The 24957-nt window shown below is 39.5% G+C and overlaps 1 protein-coding gene across 1 annotated transcript; it reads right to left on the bottom strand.

Annotated features, from left to right (window-relative positions):
* Positions 1-6560: 6560 nt before the first annotated feature.
* On the bottom strand, positions 6561-23833 carry LOC307262584 (GDP-L-fucose synthase-like). The gene is made up of 11 exons (XM_080043521.1): positions 23792-23833; positions 14656-14830; positions 13725-13839; positions 13477-13605; positions 13019-13092; positions 8030-8163; positions 7845-7909; positions 7693-7759; positions 7503-7582; positions 7054-7153; positions 6561-6692 (listed from the first exon to the last, which is right to left on the bottom strand). The coding sequence occupies exons 2-11, from the start codon at positions 14808-14810 to the stop codon at positions 6637-6639; spliced, it is 975 nt and encodes a 324-aa protein (XP_079899647.1). The 5' UTR covers positions 14811-14830; positions 23792-23833; the 3' UTR covers positions 6561-6636.
* Positions 23834-24957: the final 1124 nt, after the last annotated feature.

Raw genomic sequence — 24957 nt, 5'->3', positions numbered from 1 at the left:
ACTGTATATGTATATAAAAGTCAACACTTACCTGGGATCAGTTCATCTTTCTGAGCATCATAGAACATTCTATCATATATAGGTATATCATATACAGTATATGCATCTGTTTGTTTCCACTTCCCAAGCGTGTCCTCACCTGGTGAAGTTGTGTAGACCAGCTGATCAGCTTGAGGTGTCTTGACCTCCAACCGGCGCAGTAAGTCTGATACTCTGCGACTCTGCCAGATTATCTATATCCTGTCAGGTACCATTCTTCTAGTGACTCCTATTCAATTGGTGTCTGACATCTTAACACCTTAACTTGGGTTTTGTTCGTTGGAACCTTAGATATACAAACTCACTTGCCCACACAAGTTTAAAATAGCGTGAAAAGAGTGTGGGGAAAGAAGAAACAAAGAAATGCCTTTGTGTCATACAGGTGTGTCCGGCGGTTGTGGTCATATCTGTTGAATTTTTCTTCGTTCTGCTCCAATTGGTGGCTGATTGATTTCTTGGTCTTAACTTGGGTGTTGTTCGTTAAAACTGTAGATTAACTCACTTGCCCGCACAAGTTTAAAATAGCGTGAGAAGAGTGTGGGGAAAGAAGAAAGAAAGAAATGCCTTTGTGTCATACACAGGCCCGGTTCTAGACAGTCAGACTTGGGTGGGCCTGTAGAAATTTTGGGTGGGCACACTGGGCAGAGAGAATGCCTTTCAAACACTGCGGATTGCAATTTCAACTCAAACACTAAGATGTCTTGTTTAGACTTGTTAGTGAACATATATACAGTATAAAGGGAAAGCTCAAAAATATATATTTTTTTGGAAATGGACCCAGGAAGACAGGTTGTTGGAGGTAGAAGAGTGGCAGTGAGAGTGTGGATGTGTGGAGGAAGACCTAGATGACATAGAGCTGTAATGTCTGATGAAATACAGTAAGGGCAACACTGATAGACCCTGTTGTGAATCATGGTCTCTCATTGAGAGAGGCAGGGTTGAGAGTGCAACCCAATCTGCAAAAATCTAAAGTTGCATCTGTAATACGAATTTTCCAGCAAACAAACAGCTTAGAGTTGCATCCTTACAGTAAATGACAACATTAAAGGAATTGATTTTTGTATTACAATTATAGAATATTTACACAGATAAATACTACATTTGGAAATGTTTTCAATAAAGTATACAAAATGTGTATCTATTGAAGCAAACTTCTGATTTTCATTTATTTTTGTTTTCCTAAAAAAACTGGTATGTTATAAAATAAACAATTTCATGTGAAAGAATTTCACCCTTTCATCAAAGAAAATATTATGTAATTTGTGTGAAATAACTCATATTATTTAAACTGTAAAGATTAAAAGTTTGTAATTTGTGTATTGGGGTTTGATGCTAGTGTTTATACTCTGAGCAGGTTCTGAGTGACAGTGTGTGTTATCTCAATGAGGCTGGTTCATAGTGTTTGCTGCACTGAACCTGTTTTAAAGGTGAAGTGAACTGCTCAGCTCCAGTGACTGTTGGTAGTGCAGACTGTAGTTAGAGTTTTGCACATTGAGCTACAGCCACTGTGGGTTAGCAATCAACTGTAATAAAATTCACAAAAAAGTGTGTATGAGAGAGACTGTGTGTGTGTGTGTGTGTGTGTGTGTGTGTGTGTGTGTGTGTGTGTGTGTGTGTGTGTGTGTGTGTGTGTGTGTGTGTGTGTGTGTGTGTGTTGGGGAGGCGGGGTGTATATATGTTTGTGTGTCCATGTGTTAGGGAAATATTTCTTGTTCTTTTAACCAGAGTTGAAGAAGGAAAAACAAGTAGAAGATTTATTTAAAAGCTTAAAGGAGCTGTAAGCAGAATGGTTCTTTTAGCTAACTTCCTGTCAGTTACTGCAGTTAGCAGTCCCCACGCTCGTGCCTATGTCACCACATTAATGCACTGCGGTCTTCGAGCAGCAAGTTATCTAGCATCCATAAGTGTGATAAAACATGATACAAACCATCAAAACAGACATTGGGAAGGATTTTTACCTGCTCCGCCATTGTAGGAGCATAAACATTCACCCATCTGTCGCTCTGGTGTGCACCAGCAGTGAGACCATGAGTGAGACGGGTGCGGACGGGTGTCGGTTTGTAGCGTTCTCTCTTGTAATTGGATAAAATTTTGGGATACTACATAAAGTTTAATTGCTTATTTGCAGAGCAGCTGACTAAGAGATTGGCTTTATGAAACGTGCACATCGTGTAAGTGATTACTGTATGAATAAAGAGCGATTTAACACTTATATTAATATAAATAAACCGCTTACTTCACCTTTAAAGGTTTATCATCTAAATTGAATGAGCAGAAACATGTAGGCCTACATGGAGCTTACTGGTTTTCAAAAAGCGTCCCCAGTAAGACTGAAGTTAAAATGGTGGGACATAGTGTTATATGGAAACAAAAACATTATTTCTGATTGGTTGACTATGTGCTAGAGGCTGGCCCCTCGTTAGGCTTGGCTTCCCGATGACGTCTTCTTCTTGCTGGTCTTCATAAGATACATTTCATGGTTTACACTACCCTGCTCATAAGAGAGGTGAAGGGAGGGTGCGGGGTCGTTGCTAAGCCGGTTGTCATGTGCTGGCACATACCAAGGCAAGGCAAGGCAAGTTTATTTACATAGCACAATTCAGACACAAGGCCATTCAAAGTGCTTTACAGGGACAAGATTAAAATACATAAAACACATTAGAAGACATTTAAAAGCGAATGAAAAGAAGTAGAACATTTAAATTAAATAAAAAAGTACAGGTTAAAATGGAAACAGAAAAGTCTTCAGACTCGATTTGAAAGAACTGAGGGTTGCAGCAGACCTCTAGTTTTCTGGGAGTTTGTTCCAGATATTTGGTGCATAAAAACTAAAAGCTGCTTCTCCGCGTTCAGTCCTAACTCTTGGGACTGTAAGTAAACCTGTCCCAGACGACATAAGGGCTCTGGACGGTTCATAACGTATCAGCAGATCAGTAATGTATTTTGGCCTTAAACCATTTAGTGCTTTATAAACCAACATCAGTATTTTGAAATCAATTCTTTGAGTGACAGGAAGCCAGTGTCAAGACCTCAGAACTGGGGTAATGTGATCCACTTTTTTGGTCCTAGTGAGGACTCGAGCAGCAGCGTTCTGAATTAGCTGAAGCTGTCTGATAGATTTTTTTTGGAAGGCCTGCAAGGACACTGTTACAGTAGTCAAGTCTACTAAAGATAAATGCATGGACAAGTTTTTCTAAATTTTGCTGAGACATAAGCCCTTTAATTCTTGATGTGTTTTTAAGGTGGTAGTATGCTGACTTATTAATTGATTTAATGTGTTTCTTGAAATTCAAGTCGGAGTCTATGACAACACCAAGATTTCTGGCTTTGTGTGTGGTTTCTAACATAACAGATGTAAGCTGTGCGCTGACTTTTAATTGTTCATCTTTGGCACCAAAGACAATTTCTTCAGTTTTGTCGTTGTTTAATTGAAGGAAATCGTGGCACATCCAATCATTGATTTGTTCAATGCACTTACTCAGTGCTTGTATCCCACACAAATAGTTCTCCCCTGACCTTGGGCAAAGTATCTACTGAAACTGCCTGCCTCTATACAGTATATACAGTGTTGTTATGTGCACTTACATGATGGTGAGCCTAAAGTGCTCATGTGAAGTTAATAAACATACAAAAGTGTGCAATATAAAGTACAAGTGTATAAAGCACAATATGTAAAATTAAAATTATCCTCTCACATGACATTATGACAATATGAGCAAAAGGCTAGTGGTTTTCAAGTGTCACGGTTTTAATTCACTATGTTCCAAGTATAGTTTTTCATGCAGAAGTTCGAAATCCATTAACGCGAAACAGGTGGGTCCCTGTACCATTCCAGTGGCTGCAGGAGTATATCGCTGTGTATGATTGTTGGTAGGGCCCAGTGAATTCTCCACTTCTGGAAGTCAGAGGAAACATCCCAGCTCTCCAAGGAGGATTCAGACACAGTAAGGTATTCCTCCCCTGCAGTGTCTGTGTCAGATTCCTATTGCTCCCTATCAGAATCAGACTCCATCACTGTTTCCAAAGCTGCATGCACTTCTTGTGTAAAGGCTCCTTCCATATTGCCAGGTAAGAAATAACTTGTTCCACAGGTTGCTTTAGATAAACTCTGGCTGCAATCGCAGCTGTGTGAACAGCTCAACGACTTGTTATGTGTCTCTGACGGCTGCACCTATGTGATTGAAGATGACCCATGTTTTCATTTATTTGAAGCAGTGCATGCTTGTGTGTATGGACCTCAGGTAGATGTGTGTCCTCTGCATTCAAACAAAGTAGTATATAGAGGATCTTAACCGGAGCGGTCTCAGTGATGTGGTGTGGTCGAAATTCTGACTAGACATCAAAGCAGTTGTTTATTGCTAAGTAGTTATTTAGCTGTTGATAAACAGCTTTTTCTATGATTTTGCTTAGAAATTAGATATGGGCCTATAATTCATATAATGTTCATGAGTGAAGCATCTAGATTGTTCTTTTTTAGGAGTGGCTTGATGACTGCTGTTTTCAGTGCCTGTGGGAATACACCTGTGCAAAGAGTGACAATTTGAATACACCTGTGCAAAGAGTGACAATTTGAATATGTTAAGGGGGCCCCTCTCCAATGATAGAGCTACCCTAATTATTGACTTTGTTAAACGTCATTCACACACGTTTTACGGTAGTGCCTCCAATGTCCAGCTGGGTGCAAATAGTAGCCAGCCGAGATCCCGGCCCTCCTAGGGGGGTTGGAGGATATGCCCCCCCCCCTGACAAATTTTGAGTGAACAAATAATTTGGAGACACTGGGTCGGATGAATTAGAAGCTGTGGAAGAAAGACACATGGATCTTCCATACAAATATTAACTTAAAATAAAATATTATGCAGGGTCCTCTGGGTTAGGCATGGAGGTCTTTTTCTTTTATGGGACATATTTCTCTGTAATATAATGAAGGCATTTAAATGCAGTGAGAGGAACAAAGCAGAAGAACTCTGTTGTCCAGCTATCTTTTTTTTCACAGACGAGGCTGAAATAGGCTAGACTATACACAGTGCATAGGCAACTGAGGGCAGCCCCATTTCCAAATGTTTTCAAATAAACTCAATACACAATGTGCATGGATGTGAACGTGCTGTGATCAGTTAACCTCGGATTATCTCCCAGATGAACTGATTCAATTATTAGACTATTAATTATCTAGACCAAACAGGGGGGCGGTCGGGGGCCCTAACCAACCTAAGCGGTTGCAAGGGTTAAGGTTATGCAAGTTTTCGATCATACTTTGTGTGCTACCAAATTTATTTTTGTGCTACTGAATTTTTGTGCTTGCAGCACCAGTGCTACCACCTAAAAAAATAAGCGTACAGCCCTACATGGTAAACTGAAACTTTGGTATGGAGGTTCCAGTTCTTGGTTTGAAAGACCTGGCATTGCAGTCTACCAAAGGAAGACTGAGGCTTGCCTCATGCGGTTCTGGACACACACACAGTGGGCCTACATGAGATAATAAGAATATAAAGTAATGTTTATTTTAATTTTTTTCTCAAAAACAATTACAAAAAAATTAGAACTAGTTTAATGAGCAGTTTTGGTAAATGTTCCATATTTTCTAGGGTTACAATATCCATCCCTTATTGCAGGTATATTTTTTATTTTTAATATGTATTATGATATATTCTCAACAAGTATGAATATAAGTTTAAAGGTTCAGCAAGCGGAATGGTCAGTTTAGCTAACTTCCGGTCACTTACTGCAGTTGTAATGTAACTTTATTTGAACAGGGACAATGTACAAAAGAAACATTAACCTTGTTTAGAGCAAGGAGAGATTCATTGTACCAGGTTTTAACAAACTGCTATTTTCCACCTGTTAGCTGTCCCCTCCCTCGTCCCCACGTCACCACATTAATGCACTGCGGTCTTCAAACAGTGAGTTATCTGGCACCATCTCAGATAAGTTAGTGTTATAAAACATGATAAAAACCACCAAAACAGACATTGGGAAGGGTTTTTACCTGCTCCGCCATTGTAGGCGCATACACATTCACCCGTCTGTTGCTTTGCACGTGCACCGGCAGTGAGACGGGTGTCGGTTTGTATCGTTCTCTCTTGTGATTGGTTATTAATTTCGGGATCCCAGAGAATTTTATTTGCCGATTACATGCAGAGCAGCTGACTGAGAGATCGGCTTTATGAAACGCGCACATTATGTAAGTGATCACTGTATGGATAAAGAGCGATTTAACACTTATATTAACATAAATAAATCGCTTACTTCACCTTTAACACAATTTTAATCGGACACCCACTCACTTTACCTGGCAACACTCAAAGTATTCACTCAATTGAAAAATTCAAACATCAACATCACTGCAACTCCTAAACATTTAATAAATATGCTTCATATCGAGAATCGAAAATTCAATAATCTGCATCCTCGTACCAAATGATTAAACATGTAACACTTTCATTAGATATTCAGCTGAAGCCTAGCTTACTCTAGAAATACCTGGGATTGAATATACTAAAGACAATGAACATCATTGTGTGTTGTTGCACTGAATAAACCAGTATTACACATTGATAAAAGTATTCCTGATTTTCAGCTCAGCGTTTGGTCTCTTCATGTCCGGGCAATGTCATGGTTGGCCAAAAACCAGTCACAGGTCATCTTTATGGCTACAAAGACAGGAACAAACAAACAAAAATGAGTTATCATCACTCAGACTGAAAAAAGTCTATGCAAATATTCATGCATAGATCTCATTTGTATAGGGGGAAACACAGCCTTCATCACATCCCTTGCAGTGCATACATTAAATTAATGGTTGTAAACAAGTTTTCATATTAATCTCATGGATGTTTTCTTCTGCCCCTGTCAAATGATGTATGATGTATAGTTGTTCGGTAAAAAGTATTTTATAGGAATTCTTAGTTTTCTACCATCCACTAAATACTTTGGTACCAGAAAATTGCCAAAACAGCAGTGAGCAATATATACAGGTACAGTATGTCACAACAATAAACAATAAACATTGACCTTCTTCAAGGGTTTTAAAGGTGAAGTTGGGGAGGTAGCGTCTCAGCTTGGCATTGCTGGCTGTCTTTTTCATCTGGCCATCAGACCGGGTGGTGTCAAACTGATGTTAGGAGGTCAGGACAATATCTGAAGAGGGTTTTGGTTCCATACAGCTTAGTATGACTGAATGAATTCCAAAACAACATTTATGTGCCGCTCTCAAAGTTGTTGCTCAAAATGAAGATCATTCCAAATTTAAAAGACCATTTTGCACGTCATTTTTCAAATATTCAATTACATGCCTTGCTTTCAAGCCAGCAATGGCTTACACAAGATGGGTTTGTGAAGAATCTCTTAACAGAAAATAAGAAAAGTTTTGTTGTAAAGTTTGGAATGTATATCCCAGGTTCACTAATCCCTCTCATAAACACTGTATAAACAGTTTAATATTATGAAGTTTGAAAGGATACATGTATTTTGCCTTTGAAGTCCAGAGCCTTTACAATCAAATCCACAACCTCTTTGATGGAGACCTCATCCTCTTCACCCACTGGAAAGAATGAGAATGAGTTAATGTATGTACAGTATACATTCTGAGGTAGGAAAAAGTTTTTTTCGTTTAAGATGCAAAAACAACTTGCACTCAAACAATGTCCTCACCAGAGAGGATGATGGGGTCAATTTCCTCATATTCTCTTAGGACCCAAATCATAAGACGGCCCAAGTCCTGAGAATAAACAAACAATGAGACTCAATGATGTCAGATGACTCATTTGACATGTAAGAATGCTACTTAATTCATCGGAGCATACCAATGAATACATGAACTGTCTTCTTGGAGCTCCCGATCCCCAGACATTCAAAGTAGTTCCTTCCTCTATGAGACAGACACAAAGAGATACACATATGAGCTGGTTATTGCCTGTGTTTGTAAGTTACTCACTGCTCTCAGTCCATTTGTGCAACAATATGAAAATAATCTGTCTACGTCTGTCACCTTTGGCCTTGTATGTCTTGTTCATGAGTGCGGACAGCACATGCCCATTTTCAATGCTAAAGTTGTCATGGGGACCAAACACATTGGTCGGGATGACCGCTGTGTAATGCCTTCCATACATCTGAAAGTATGCCCTGTCAACACACAGACACACAAAAATCAGTAACAGTACATTCTAGCAGAGATCAATGTGTTTCTGCAGGCATTTTCTCAGTAGTGTGGTAGATTTGAATGGTATTCATCAAGAGTGCTGAGCAGATAGACTCTAAAGGTTAACGTCAGATCCCTAGATGGACGTGTGTTTGACTTAGTGTTGCACAAGCAATGAAACGATATGTCTATTTGCAGATATTAAGACACATGATACCCCACACACACAGATATAAACGGGTCCTGTAACTAGCAACTTCAGTGCCATTGCGGCCTCAGCCTGCTGCTACTATGCTACCATGAAATCCTATGTCTGATGTCTGATGGAAATCTCCTGAAATAAACCTCTTGAAACACAATGATGATTGTCCTGGCCCCACCCTTTGTCTTGGTCGCAACGGGGGATTCGGCTACCACATTTGGCGTCACGATAACGGATATAACAGGAACTTGATGAGAAACTACCTGTACACTTCGGGACACATCTGTTGGAATGAGATCAGATGGACTGTTGCTGTTGAAAAGTGCTTGTCTGTTCCAGTATCTAAAAATAACTGAGAACTGCTACGGGAGATAATGTGTAAACGGCTGATAGTGCTCTGTGCCAAGTTCAAGGTCACGGCGTGAGCGTCCGGTCTGGGGGACTACACACAGAGGCTCCGTTATGGCCAGGTATCCAGTAGTTCCACTGTTATAACAAAGAAACCGTGTGCAAGTTTTATTGACTAAGACTTTGGGAAAAAGGCTGGACTGGATTCGAGCTTGTTACGTCGCTCTGTGCTTTATGTACGCTAAGAAATGAGGAAAAAGATTGGAGACCAACTTCTGTCATCAAGAATGCTCACTGCTCGGGCTACTGCTCCCGCGCAGTCACAAGTGTAAGGCGCTGATCATGCTGATAGTGGAGAAGGCCACATGCATACCAACCGCATACCAGCTTGGACTTTCCTGGGCCGGTGGCCACCAAAATTCCACGTCTGGCGGAGTCTGCCAATTATGTAATGGAGGAGCCATCCTCTGTGCCAAAGTTGGATGGACTACATTTCCCATGCAAGCTGATCACGTTTCGAAATATCTGAACTTGAGACTCTTGAGACTCGGCTGCAGAGGGCTCTCGCACCCTATTCTCATTTTATCATTCGTTCAGTGTTTAAGCAGTTGCATTGTTGGTCCCATTCATATGTAGTTTGCTGCAGTATTGTGTTACACCTATGCATTGTATTCTACATGACTCATAAAGAGTGTTTCTGTGTTTTGTTGGAGGTTTCTGTTAGGCCATTCAAATATGTTTGGTTACATCTGATTTTGGTAGAAGTATTTACTTCTAAATGGAGGAATGTGGTAGATTTGAATGGTATTCATCAAGAGTGCTGAGCAGATAGACTCTAAAGGTTAACGTCAGATCCCTAGATGGACGTGTGTTTGACTGGTGTTGCACAAGCAATGAAACGATATGTCTATTTGCAGATATTAAGACACATGATACCCCACACACACAGATATAAACGGGTCCTGTAACTAGCAACTTCAGTGCCATTGCGGCCTCAGCCTGCTGCTACTATGCTACCATGAAATCCTATGTCTGATGTCTGATGGAAATCTCCTGAAATAAACCTCTTGAAACACAATGATGATTGTCCTGGCCCCACCCTTTGTCTTGGTCGCAACGGGGGATTCGGCTACCACAGTAGCTCCCCCAAGTTTTCATGTTATTTTTATATTTAAAGGCACACTAACATATTTATTTTTTTATTGAACCGTTGGCACAATGGATTAAGCAGAATAACAAAATTAAAGGAATGCAAATGCCAGCAGGGGAACCAAACCTTTGCAGATGATATCCTTGTATATCTCTCGAGGAAAAGATTCCCTGCCTGTGCTGATGTCAGTGCTTGAAGAATATGGATCGTACTCAGGCTATAAACTAAATGAACCGAAAAACTCAGTTTCTTGTAATTCATTACAACCCCCCTCAGTATACAGTATCTCACAAAAGTGAGTACACCCCTCACATTTCTTCACATTTTTCTTTATATCTTTCCATGGGACAACACTGAATAAATGACACTTTGATACAATGTAAAGTAGTCAGTGTACAGCTTGTATAACAGTGTAAATTTACTGTCCCCTCAAAATAACTCGACACACAGCCATTAATGTCTAAACTGCTGGCAACAAAAGTGAGTACACCCCTTAGAAAAAATTTACAAATTGGGCCCAAAGTGTAAATATTTTGTGTGGCCACCATTATTTTCCAGCACTGCCTTAACCCTCTTGGGCATGTAGTTCACTAGAGCTTCACAGGTTGCAACTGGAACCCTCTTCCACCCATTTATGACAGCATCACAGAGCTGGTGGATATTAAAGACCTTGCGCTCCTCCACCTTCCGTTTGAGGATGCCCCAAAGATGCTCAATAGGGTTTAGGTCTGGAGACATGCTTGGCCAGGCCATAACCTTTACCCTCAGCTTTTTTAGCAAGCCACTGGTCGTCTTGGAGGTGTGTTTGGGGTCGTTATTATGTTGCAATACCACCCTGCGGCCCAGTTTACGAAGGTTGAGTGCACATGGTCAGCGTCGTACACAGAGGTTGGCTTTGGAAAATAGACGTATGAGTGCTGCCAGCATTGCTGAAGGGCTTGAAGGGGTGGGGGGTCAACCTGTCAGTGCTCAGACCATACGCCGCACTCTGCATCATACTGGTCTGCATGGCTGTCATCCCAGAAGGAAGCCTATTCTAAAGATGATGCACAAGAAACCCCACAAAAAGTTTGCTGAAGACAAACAGACTACGGACATGGATTACTGCAACCATGTCCTGTGGTCTGATGAGACCAAAATACATTTATTTGGTTCAGATGGTGTTAAGAGTGTGGAGCGGCAACCAGGTGAGGAGTACAAAGACAAGTGTGTCTTGCCTAGAGTCAAGCATGGTGGTTGGAGTGTCATGGTCTGGGGCTGCATGAGTGCTGCCAGCACTGGGGATCTACAGTTCATTGAATTCTAACATGTACTGTGACATACTGAAGCAGAGCATGATCCCCTCCCTTCATAAACTGGGCCGCAGGGCAGTACTGCAACATGATAACGACCCCAAACACCCTCCGAACGACCACTGGCTTGCTAAAGAAGCTGAGGGTAAAGGTTATGGACTGGCCAAGCATGTCTCCAGACCTAAACCCTGTTGAGCATCTTTGGGGCATCCTAAAACGGGAGATGGAGGAGCGCAAGGACTCTAATATCCACCAGCTCCTTGATGTCGTCATGAATGGGTAGAAGAGGGTTCCAGTTGCAACCTGTGAAGCTCTAGTGATCTACATGCCCAAGAGGGTTAAGGCAGTGCTAGAAAATAATGATGGCAAAACAAAATATTGACACTTTGGGCCCAATTTGGAAACATTTTCTTAGGGGTGTACTCACTTTTGTTGCCAGCAGTTTAGACATTAATGGCTGTGTGTCGAGTTATTTTGAGGGGACAGTAAATTTACACTGTTATACAAGCTGTACACTGACTACTTGACATTGTATCAAAGTGTCATTTATTCAGTGTTGTCGCATGGAAAGATATAATGAAATATTTGAAGAAATGTTAGGGGTGTACTCACTTTTGTGAGATACTGTATATTAGCTCTCTAGGTAACAATCAGTTCATAATGTTTATAATGTTAACCACACCGTATCGCATATTTAACATTATTGTATTGACTACAGTATGCTATTTAACTACAGTTATTATTCATTTTATCCTTTATTTCCATGTATAGTATTATATTTTGTACATAGGGCTTGTATTGGCCAATCACTTTCACAATTTCTGGAATTGTCCCTCTGTGGCTCTATTTTGGAGAAATGTCCATGGTGTACACGAGACAGTTTTTTAGAGAAAAATCTTAATTTCAAAATAATGTATCTAGGTGATTTTGAAGAGCTTAGCTTAGCATAGTGTGATAAACACTTGCAGAGGGTTTTGTTGGTGGTGTAAGAGCCATATGTTTATTTCGTTTAAGTTAACTCCTCCAAACACTAGGTGGTGCTGTAAGCCTATAAGGTGGCGGAAGGTTATTTAAGTTTGCTGCCTGCAACAGACAGGTGTTGACTGATTGGGAAAAGCACACAATTTAATGACTGTTCTTGGTTTATGTATACTCTTTTTGTGGTATTTTCTTTTTTGGTAAATAAAATTGGGAGGATACGGACTCACAAAGTGGACAACAAAACCCTTTGATAAATGTTACTTTTGGCAAGCCGAATATTACTGACCGCACGTCCAAACACTATTACCAATCAGCAACCAGTAAAGGCAAAAAGTGGACTTTGTTACTACAGGTGGCATGCTTTCATATTATGTAATATACAACGTATCTTTATGTTTAATATAATGTTCCAGTCAAAGAGCAGGGTTAATCTATGGTAAAATCTAAGATACAAATTTGTGTGGGGTAGATATAGAGTATATTCATCAGTATGTACAAGAGTGACCATGTGTATCTACTGTATGTGTATGTATGTACACTATATTGTGTGTGTATGTACGCGTACAACTTGTTCTTCGGGCTAGAAATGGATCAGCCCCCTATTGCTACTATTTATTTGAGTTGGTTTTCATTTCCTGCGGACATATACGTACCACTTATGTTCTGTAAAAGAAAACTCAATAAAAAGTAAACAACCATGCATTACTCACCTGACAACCCTGCTATATGAATTACAGTCATTCATGGAGGTGTTCAGTCACAGAGAGAGTATAGTACTATAGTATATAAGACATGGTCACAGGTTTAATTTAAGTTAGAAGACAATTTATAATCTTCAGTCTGATCAGGTGCTGCCTCCTTCATACCTGTTCTGAACATCAATCATCCTTTTAGCATGTGAGTATCCAAAATTGGAGTCATGGGGTGGTCCGTTGTGTATCTGAGAGTAGAGAAGTAAAGATGGAATTCAACCTATGCCCTTTGCCAGAGTAATAATTATTGTAATTTATTTAAAAGCTCTGTAGCAACATTGTAAACTGATCATTACTGCCCATATTTGAGAGACATTTCCTACTCCCTCTGTGAAATCTGAGCCAATCAATGCCTGATAATTTTGTGTCAATATATTACATTACATAATATTACAATGAAACACCAATTTTGTTTTTGGCAAATTTCAGCATTTTCCACAAACAACCACATTCAAATCCCTGAACTTAAGCTTGACACAACCACAAAAAAGTATGGGTTTTGTTGAAAAAAGCATTCATGTTGACAAGAACCAACCTATGGCGTGTGATATAAGTGTTTTTTTTAACCTTACCATTGTCTCATCAATGGGATATGTGGTTGTGTCTGGGAAGATACAACTGGAGAGGCAGGACACGACCTTGGTGACACCCATCTCGTGGGCTGTGTGTAGAACATTGTCATTGATTTTGAGGTTGTCTCTCTGTGAAGGGTAAACAGTTCATGATTAGCGTTTTTTTTCTTTCTGCTGTGGTAGAACTGGAATGGCAGCATTATCTCAAGGGGTGTCATATGACACAGAGAGCCCACTGATTATCTCACCAAAAAATTCAGGTTCTCTTTCATGTGTTGATAGAGTCCTCCGACTTTTGCAGCTAGGTGGATGACATGAGTGGGACGGTACTTTTCAAATACAGCCATGGTCTGCCCCACATCTCTGTAAAACGTAAAGGTTGGTGAAGGATGAATATCCTGTTCTTGTTAGGGAAGTCTGCCTTTTAATGAGTCAGTGCCCTGAGCAAGACTGTTTATTTCCATATACAGTATAGCGGTGTTGTGGACCAACCAGAGGAAGTAAAACAGATATGAAAGCAGTTCACTTGCAGAAAAAAACTATGGAACAAGTCCTCTTTATCGAATTACATCCTAAATTATAATTACTGGATTTAAAAAATAATAAGTATTGCTACAACTTTTTTGGAAACTCTCTAACTAACTGGTGTTGTTAGTGGAACGCATCAACTATAGACCAAGCCCCAACCTCAGCGATTTTTACCAGCATCCAATAAGGAAGTGACCACAACTGTAGTAGCCATTTTTCTTTGACTCACTTGTTAGACAGGCCGTTTTCAAAGTCTTATTAAACCTATTTACAGCCTGGTCAACAAACCATTTTAGTCTGTGTGTTTAGATATCTCCATGACAACACTGAGGGGGGTGAATTGTTTTGGATCACGATAGTTTTTATTCTTTTGGAGGTTAAAATGTATTGGCGCAATCTCTTGATTGACAGCTCTCCGCCCGATGTCCCTCACTTTGCCTCGGAGGTATACGTCAGCTATCTCCCTCCCCCCGACGTGAGGCGGAGTAAAAATCTCACAAAATGGCGACGCGCACAAACCAGGATTATTGGATGCCGTGTGAATAACTGAGGTCAGCCCGGATGCTACATCCATATTATTTACTATCTATGCTATATACACATTTGTCCGTAGTCACACTGGGGTAGAAGAGAACGATTGAAGCAACTTACACAAGATTTGCATCCTTAGAAGAGAGGAAGATCCATTCTTCTCCCTCCAGTTTGCCACCTTCCTGCAGCACCACATGCTCAATGGCTTTTCCCACCAACCCAGAGCCACCAGTCACCAGCACACGCATTGGCCCCGCTTTCATACCTGATCCCATCTTCAATATCTTTGCTGGCTCTTTAGGATGACAATGACACAATTACAATATTTCATAATTGTAATAAATGTGTCACAAAACCCAGGGCTGCCAAGTTTCACCAAAAGTTTGGAGTGAGATTGTTTGGCCGAGGGACCCAAAACCGTGTCCTCTCTCCCACCCAATCATTTTTGCTAGTGTCCTGCAAGTTTATATATTGTTCATAATAAATCAGAAATAAAGACAATTAGAAAATGTGATAAAACATAAAAAATCGTATTAAAATAAACTAATTCATGAATTGCAAAGTCGTAGGACAGGTTTTAATTAAACATTGGGTGTGGACACATTATAAGTGAGGGGTCCCCCCCAGAAAATTTTGAGCATTAAACACTTAATTTCCTGCAATTTTTATGAAGCAATGTGTGCCTTTTCTGCATTAATTTTTATGTAAAGTAAAAGAGAACATTCACGGTTTCGCTGACACAAATGTTATTGAATAGCATTCAATTCATGTGTAGTGCTTTCAAATATCTCCTGTAGCCTATTGTTAAAACATTTGGTTAAACTGTAATAAAGGTAATTATTCTATATCATGTCTACTATTGAGTATGGTATTTTACTAGCAGCTTTAGGCTTTATTCAAAGAAAAAAAATAGGGAACAGTTCAACACCAATGCAAACTACTAGGCTAAAATAAAACATCTGGGTTACTTGGTCCCTCCTCTTAGGCTACCTTGATTTGTGTTATGAAAAGTGCTATAAATGTGCAATACATAGGCTACAGTTCATTACACAGAAGAATAAAATAATTTTTATTGGCGGATGAGCCATTTGTTACTTTGCAAACCTAATTTTCAAACTAAATTACCAAAAAACAATATACAAAATGATCCAAAGATTCTTCTGAATTTACTTGAGTGAAATTGAAGGGTTAATATGTTTGATGCACGCGCGCTCACCGGTCGGCGGGGACACAATTCTTATCAGCAGTAACTTGGCAAGCTATCAACACACACCTCAGAAGAGAAGGTATAGGTAGGGGCAGGGCTGCCTTTACCTGCCACTAGGCCCTGGGGCTGAGAGGTTTCGTAGGCCCCCCCGGGCGGCGGTCTTACAATACAGATGCGTTAAAGCCATGTTTGTCTACACCACAATATCTCTATTGATGAAATACAAAATCACTTAAGGTAACATGTACATAACCCCCTCCTGGTCTAATGACTTTTAATAACCAGACACACATGGTTGGTTACAGTGTTTTTCCAAGTTATTGAGGAGACAGCGGTGGGGAAGCAGGACCTTCTAGGGGGGTCCGGGGGCATGCCCCCCCGGAAGAAAAATTTGAACCTTTTAAAGTAAAATGCATCAATCTGGTGCACTTTGACAAGAAAACTAAGGCTAAATCAACTGTGTCCTATGTGAGCTAGTTTCTGGAATAATTTGGAGACACAGAAATACCAAAAAGCAGAAACAAAAATATACAGGTTTAAAAAATCCAGTCAGTCAGCATTCCAATTTTTTTTTTAAATAATCCCTTATCCCAAAGCTACTTCTCTCTTTGAATTCTTCGTTTTGCTTTTAATGGCTCAACTCAATATAGGCCCTTGATCTGCGTTGCCCCGAACAATGTTATTAAACAAAAATAACAAAAATGTACTGGTGAATGATAGGCCCCTTGATCTTCATAGGCCAAAAATAATGTGATTCTTTTTCCTTTTTCTTTAATGGTTCATGATAGGCCCCTGTTCTCCGTACGCCCGCCCCCCCCTACGAAGATTAGGGGCCTATCATGAGCCAGTCAATAATTTATTGTTTTAAATGACAATGTTCGGGGCCTTCTTAGATCAGAGGCCTATATTGAGACAGTAAAAAAAAAAAAAAAAAAAAAAATTTTTTTTTTTTTTCTGAGATAGGCCCCTGATCTTCGTAGGCCCTGGGGCTTCAGCCCAGGTAAGCCCGTGCATTAAGGCGGCCCTGGGTAGGGGGCTCGCCTCCCGCTTCGAATGCACATCAAAGCATAACGTTAATGCGCGTTCAGAAAGGGGAAGTCACGGCACTCATGTTTGTTATCTTTTCAAAATAAGAATTTGAAAATAAAAGTCCCGCAAAACAAATGTTATTTTGGGGATTCATTTCTCCGCGTGAGAAATTTGAGGTGTGGCGTGTGAGAGTGTGAACGGGTTGATTTGCATGTGTCTCACGGCCAAAGAGTGAGACTTGGCAGCTATGCAAAACCTAGGCCTATGTCACATTCATATGCTCTAATAAGAAGAAGGTGAACCAAATGGTTACACCAAATGCATATTGCCAAAATAAAGACTAAGTCTAAAGAAATAGGCCTACAATTAACATAAAAGTGTCACAATTGTAATGCCTTTCTGCTCCTTACCTGTGTGTTGGCGTGCTGAAGTGATATTGCAAAGGTTATTTCAACGTAGGTCACATTTCTAATAATTTCTAATTCTCATAGTTTGTGTTTTCAAGACTGCGTTTTCTGTTGTCATGTTAATGATAGGCTGCATTTGCAAAAGTATTTTTGCCGATGCACGGTTTCGGTTTCCAGTAAACTGGGTCTTAAACTGTTATCTTCTTTCCCCATCATAAACAGTTATTTTATAGCTCATAGACTATGTGGCCTACAGAACAAAGTCACAAAACGAATGACATTAGAAATTAGACACCCACATGCACTCACACACACACCCAGACCATGGACATATAAAGAAATGGACACCGTATTGAAACATGGCGCCCATTCATTCCTATGAAGCTGCTCATTGGCGCAGAGAAGCAACAAGGAAGCTGCCATACTGCTTTCATGTTTTTTTTTTGTTTTTTTTGTTTTTTTACATTTTATTGACAATAATCAATACAACAGCCGCCAGGGGGTACCATACAAAACTGGCCGGTAGGCCTATATAAAAATACAGATAAAAAAAAAAAAAAAAACAGCATTGCATTAAATAAAAACATTATATAAATGACATACATAAAGTGTTTTGATCGCTTTCTTATTTTTAGAGTACATAATATTTTTCATATATTGCCTGGTTTCTTTTTCAAACACAATAAATAGAGGTTTTTGATCCGAATACTTACATTTATGAATATGCCATTTGACTAATAGAATAATAAGATTTATAATAAAACATTGGTTTGTTTGACTAGGGGTGTGATTAAAGAAACCAAACAATATATTTTCGACACAAAGGGAAAAATTGGGGTCGATGAAACGAGTAATAAGGGTGCAAATATCTTTCCATAAACGATTTGAATGGGAACAGTTCCAAAATAAATGATAAACATCTTCAGGGTACATATTACAAAATGAGCAATTGACATCTATATCTAATTTAAATCTTTGCAAAAATATTTTAGAGGGATAGTAACGGTGTATAATTTTAAAAGACACCTCTTTCATTTTGTTAGTGATCAAAAATTTTGAAGGTGAAGTCCAGATTTTTTTCCAATTAAGGTCAGCTACACAATTATTCCAGTAGGCAACTACATACGGGACAGAGACTATATCATTTTGGAACAATGATCGTATTCCACAATTATTGTTACGTGTTCCAGGGGAGAAACAAACCCTACCAACCGCCGACTCGGTAGGGTCAAGAGGTAGTAAGGTTGGCTTAACCCCTGCTGTACTTCTTAGTAGCATCACAACTCCTGTAGGGATTGCATCCATGACAATAGCGAATTCCCTTGGAGGAATTGGGATACCATACTCCATCAAAAATTCCTGATATGACATTAAAAAACCATTACAGTCGAGCAGTTGGCTGACCAGGTGTAAACCATGTGCAAACCAGTTCATACTGCTTTCATGTGAGCCTGGCACACCCCTAAAGCATGACGCGCAGGGTACGTTTCATTCTCGAGCAGTGTAACGTTATAATATGTCCGTGCATTAAGCTAAGCGGGACGGGCACAGTTGCATTGTTTATCGACCATGGAAGTATAAGTTACTAATCCCCGATGATTCTCTGTATGTAATCTTTAAATTACACCCCGTCGTTGTAAAGTAATATAGTGATACACGAAGATTCCTCCCGCCATCGGAGGCCGGGCCGGCCGAAGCAACGGTTGTTTCACTACGGCTCCTTTTAGCGGCTACACGCCTAACGGCTAAAACTGAAAATAAAACGGCTATAAAACGCTTTCGGTGGCGTTTTGAAAAGCGAAAACTTCCATATTAGTACATGGTCTAAAGAAAAGTATGAGCCTTTGATTGATATCCATAAAAATTTAGCGGAGATACATTCTTGTTTGACGAAATTGTATTGGGAATGAATGGGGCTGAGCTCATATGATCGCCATTTTGATTTACGGACCCGTCCCAGACAGTCTAATGCGTGTTATACCAGGCGTGGCCACCTGTCCATGCTGGCTGCTCGGAAAAGGCACAATCCTGGGGGCCTGACCCAGACCCACACACACACACACACACACACACACACACACACACACACACACACACACACACACACACACACACACACACACACACACACACACACACACACACACACACACACACACACACACACACACACACACACACACACACACACACACACACACACACACTGTACAAATATGCTCTGCTGATCACGTGCAGCGCAGCCTGTCTGCATGCGGCGTCCCCCGTTGCTAAGCAACCGTTTGGACTCGCGCTCAAAGTTCAGCTGTGTTTAGTTTTAGTTTTAGTTTTATTTGATTAGGACAGTGCATATTAATCAACATGTCAGCAAAGCATCAATGTAAATATGCCGGAGTTAGCATAAATGCTAATTTGCATCCGTAGTCCTAAGGCAAGTCATAATACAATACATCAATATACAACTACATGAAACAATTTTACACAGTTAATTCACAACTAGCTAAAATACAGTTTTACACTGACACCCAATCAGTATAGGCGGTTAGAAAAGACAAAAGAAACAAAACAACATCAGGAAGAAAAGAAGAGAAAAAAGAAAAAGAAAGTTATGCATGAGAACAGGTCTGGCTTGCTACTAACCACTCTTTGAGGGTCTTTTTAAAGGTATGTAGGTGGTACAGTCTCTGACTTGAGCTGGTAATTTATTCCAGGACTGTGTTCCTCTGATGGACAGGACCATTTGGCCAAATGTGGTTCTGCGCCGTTGTATTTCACAGTCACCTCTAGTTATTGCCCTGGTGTTTACTCTAGGGGATTTTTTCTTTATGTAGTTCTGTAGTGGTGGAGGGGCTAGACCGTTTAAAACCTTATAAATTAAACAAACATCCAAAAACTGTTGAAAACTATCAAGGTCCATGATTTTATGCTTATTAACAATTTTACAATAGTGGTAGGATATGGGTTTTTTGACTAGTATTTTAAGTGTTCTTTTGAATAGAGATTTGATTGGTTTAAGGGTGGTCTCAGATGTGTGTGACCATGTTGTATAACAGTACGAGATATGGGCAAAAATCATTGCATGCATATAAGTCCTTGCCGTCTCCATGGTCAGGAAAGGTCTTATATGCTTGAAGTTGGATAAATTAAATGTAATTGTATTTCTAACCTTCTTAACATGCCGCTCAAAGTTCAGACCAGAATCAAAAATGACCCCAAGGTACTTAAAATGATCAACAACTTCAAGCCTCTCTCCACCCACCATGACAGAAGGTTGCTGTCCGCCTGTTGGCCGTCGAGAGAACAACATACAGACTGTTTTCCTTATATTCAAATATTATTGTTATATGTGTGGCGGCCCGTGTGCGTCACTGAGAAAAAAACACACACCCCCACCCACACACACACACACACACACGCCAACACACCATATGCCGATGTAATGCCAACAGAAGATAATTCAAGTCACTAAACTGGACCACTGCCTCATGTGTCTTATGGGGTTCTAACCGACGCCACCTATACAACACAATCCCCTTAACCCAACCTATACAGTCCACTAGTCCACTGGTCCTCACCAACACACACACAGGACTGATTTGTATAAAGGCCAGGCTTTTTCGTTGGACTTTGCTTTTCGAGGTAGCCCTGTTGTCAGGCCGCTTTGTTCTGGGCCCGGGGGGGGGGGGGGCATGGTTCTTTCGGTTCCCCTCTGGGTTGAGTCATATCATCTTTAAGGGTATCAGTTAATTGAGTTAATACGTGAAGTAGCCTGTCTGCGTTTAGCTATGAAGAGAGTTTACTATCTATAGGATTAGGAGCTGCGTCTCCTCACTGCAACTATGGAAGACCTGTGAGATTGATTCAATAAAGTAACCACCTGTTAAGAGATAACCAACTCCTCTGAGTCTCTCTTGCACGTCTCCTTCTGATGAATTGAAGTGGCAATAGGCCCTCTCGGCCACCCCTTTAATTCCACTTCACACACAATAATGAAAGTGTGTTTAATATGTGTGGGCTTGCAATCCTATCTAAATGACCTAACCTGAGTCTATAGTCCAAGTATTCACAGACTGATAAAGAAGGCCAGCTCACTCCTAGGATGCTGGCCAAGCTTTATTTAATTTTATTACCATTTTGATATATACCCAAACGTATTTTATTATGCCTTGAACTGTGCTGCACTGGCCACTGACCTCGCTGTGGCACCAATGACGCAATTTATATTGTTTTATCGTCTGTGAAAAGGTTTGTCAAAGGATGATTTGTCATCTCAAAGAAACTTGAAATGTAAAACATTTTCACTTCATCGTGTATGCGACCAAGTATTATTCAGTGTAAGACCCAGGATAAACTGGAACCAGACCGCTTATACAAAAAACACAGATTTAATTGTTTTCTGCATGGGATAAAACTGCAAACAGCAAAATAGTTTTAATAATTAGCCTAGTTGTAGACCATTATAAAAGGATGGATTAAGTAATGGGCTCAACTGCATGATAGGGGAGGTTAGTGTCGAGTTATTATGCTAAAAAAGGAAATTGTCATAAAACATAAGCTACATAGGTAAAATAAACCACCACTACACACAAGCCAAATCAAAATTGTTCTAAAACACTCAAATGCTCCCATTTCACAGTAAGCTAAGGTGACTCAAGCCGCAATATGAAACACACATGCAAGATGGCTACTCTACTTTACTTCCTTAACACAGAACACTAAAATGTAATAAGCATGGGGAAAACAGTGGTTGGCTCCTTTAGCAGTCCTTGTTAAAAAACGAATGCAAATGTACGTAAGTATATTCACAAGAAAACCTTACATGAAACATTTTTTAAAAGTAAGCAAAACGTTGCTCGACAGAAAGACAATCCCCTGTTTGAAAAATGGAGTTGATTGGAATCTATAGAAAAAACATGTTAATATTTATTTAAGGAACTAAAGAACTTGTAAAAGAAAAAAGAAACACCTCTGTTCTGCTTACAGTTTTTCACAATTGCTTAAACACATTTCCTGATAGACTACCTCACTTTTTCAAAACCCTAAACACAAATTTCAAAACTCAAACAGAAAATGCAAAATCCTTCACTTCTCTTGCAAAAGCACACTTTACCCTCAAAACAATGTTAACTCTTCACTAAATGGTGTTTTCTTTTCAAATGACAAACACATACATCATATGACTAGACATTTCTAGCACTCATTGAACACTGGTGTGCAGAATGGAAAACACTATAGTATAAATGCAAACCACTATATGAATGCTTTATCAGTAGAAGTATGCCTTTGCATGTTCATACACCTTCACCTACAGTAACAACAAATACTTTACGGTTTTTGCCAAATGCTAACACCCATGTTGCAGAATAGTTTATTTTGCCATTTCAAACAAACACAATGAATAGGTAGGACTGCAGTTCAAGCAATTCAGTGTGTCAGTATAAACTACTGTACTGTACAGTAAAAAACAATTACAGTAAAATTAGGGAACAATGGTAAAAAAAAACAGCGTTGTAAGGAATTGGGTGGTTGGATTATGAATCCTATTATGGATTCCGCCTCCTGTTTGCGTCTGGCCACATCGCCTCATCAACATCACACGCAATGTCATCTTTTGAGAAGCAACAGGGAAATGATCACCTGATATCCAGTCTAAATCTCCTAATTATGGAGCGACTTGGGCTGCACTCTCTGTCCAGGCTCCCTCATTGATAGGCCATGATCTATAACATGGTCCACTATAGTGTCCCTGTTGTATGTGTCTCTGTCTGTTGCCTTCTTTGTCCTCGTCCTCCTGTCGCTCTCTCTCCTCCTCTTTCCTTGACTCTTACCGTCTCAGAAAGGAGCTGAGCTCACCTGGGGTCTATTTGTAGTGCTAAGGTTTAGACTGATTGGTATTCAATTATTATTATTTTTTTTCAAGAAGTGTGTTGGAGAATTTCAAACACAGTGCAAAGCATAAATCGTGTTTGTAGGGTTGGTGCTTTGGTTTAGGGCATAGTTACAAAAGTTAGAGGTTGTGATGCTGTGGTTATAGCAGTCACTTTTAGTGAGTATTCGGCAAAAACTGTATTTGTACTAAAATGTGCAGTCTACTGTAAATCACAGCAAACAGGAGCTCATCTCTGACCCTTCCCTTATAGCTAACTGCACAAAAGCCTTTTGAGTTTAGAAATTTGATTGGCAGTGTGTTCTGTGTGAATACCATGAGAGAGAATTCAGGAAGAGTGTGCAAGATATAGAGAATTGTGTGTAGTGTTGTGAAAAATGTGTGTTTTGGAATGAAAATAGGAGTCTAAGGCAGGAAATGTGTTTGGAGTTCAGCAGAATTGGTTAAGCAGTTGGTAAATTAGTTTCAGATTGTGCACATCGTGTCTGATGTTCCAAAAAATGTGTTTAAACAATTGTGAAAAACTGTAAGCGTACCTTGCTTCTTGGCTGATGTCCCTACTTTGTAATCACTCCACGCTCTTTCTAATCACTCACCAAAACTGCATAATTAAAAAAAATATATTTTAAGCATTCATTTAAATACTTTGAACTGAGTGATATTTCATCGTTGTACATTTTTTCAAATACAATCATGCTATTAGAGATATTTTTAAAAGGAACATACCAAATCAAACCCAGGATGACCTCAGTTGCTCTCACTATCAGGTGTGTCCGTGTAAAGCAAAATGGCCTGGAGAGCTTCTGCACCTCTTTATAGACTCATCCTCATTGCCCGTGTCTCCGTGCCAGAATAATTCCCTTCCCTTATGCAAAATGTGTGTGTGCGTGCAGTCCTATCCAAGTCCAAGTATTCACAGACTATTAAATATGTCCAGCTCTATCTTAGGATGCTGGCCAAGCTTTTTTTTTTTTATTGTACTACCATTTTGATACCCTTAACTTATTTTATTATGCCTTGATCTGAATTATGTTTGCTGCCCTCAGTGTGCCACTAATAAACCACGTCATATCATTGTATCTTCTTTGGCAAGGTATGTCAAATGTTGAATTACAATGCAACTTATAATAAAAAAAGAAAATAAATTTTCACTTCCTCATGTATGTGACCAAGTATTATTTAGTGTAAGACCCAGGATAAACTGGAACCAGACCTCTTATACAAAAAATATATATATATTTCTTTTTTCTGCTTGGGATACAACTGCAACCAGCAAAATAGTTTCAATAAATAGCCTAGTTGTAGATCATTATCAGAGGATGGATTGTTTAATGTTCAAAAGAAAACAAATCCTGTACATAGACTATATATACATAGTATAAAATAGAATGATATATGCAAGCTCCTCATGTCTCAAGTGTGCGGTAGTACGTGGTATTTTTTCTTAGATGTGAGAGTGAAATGTAAAAGACTACACTCAAAAAAAAAATCATTGGATCAACGTAATTTTATCATGACACCTAAGGTGCACGTAAACAAATCATGTTATATCAGCTGACCTTTATCATGTTATTTGAACACATCAAACATGTGTGGGTTGAACATAATATTATTTAATATGTTCATTCAACTCATTTGCATCTCATTGAATTTAAATGTTTGTACTTCATTGGACCAACATGATTTTATCATGCCACCTATATTGCACGTAAACAAATCATGTTATATCAACTAACCTTTATCATGTTATTAGAACATAATGATAATACATGCATTCAACTCATTTGCTTCTTTTTGAATTTAAATGTTTGTTCTTAGTTCCTATGGTTCAATCATTTTAAATGACCCTACATGCATAAAGAATGACAACATGCAATTTAATTTTACATTTT

The sequence above is a fragment of the Ammodytes marinus genome (genome assembly GCF_949987685.1).
Source record: "Ammodytes marinus genome assembly, chromosome: 16".
In the NCBI taxonomy this organism is placed as follows: domain Eukaryota; kingdom Metazoa; phylum Chordata; class Actinopteri; order Uranoscopiformes; family Ammodytidae; genus Ammodytes; species Ammodytes marinus.
This window is presented reverse-complemented; position numbering and strand designations above follow the sequence as displayed.

Bases quoted from the DNA above. Each gene is read 5' to 3' on its own strand.
- LOC307262584 (XM_080043521.1), bottom strand. From the start codon at position 14,810: ATGGGATCAGGTATGAAAGCGGGGCCAATGCGTGTGCTGGTGACTGGT. The intron at 7,154-7,502 runs GTATCCTTTCAA...TCCTAACATCAG, and splicing joins ACTTCAAAGGCAAAATACAT to TTTGACACCACCCGGTCTGA. The intron at 6,693-7,053 runs GTCAATGTTTAT...CTGTCTTTGTAG, and splicing joins CTTTAAAACCCTTGAAGAAG to CCATAAAGATGACCTGTGAC.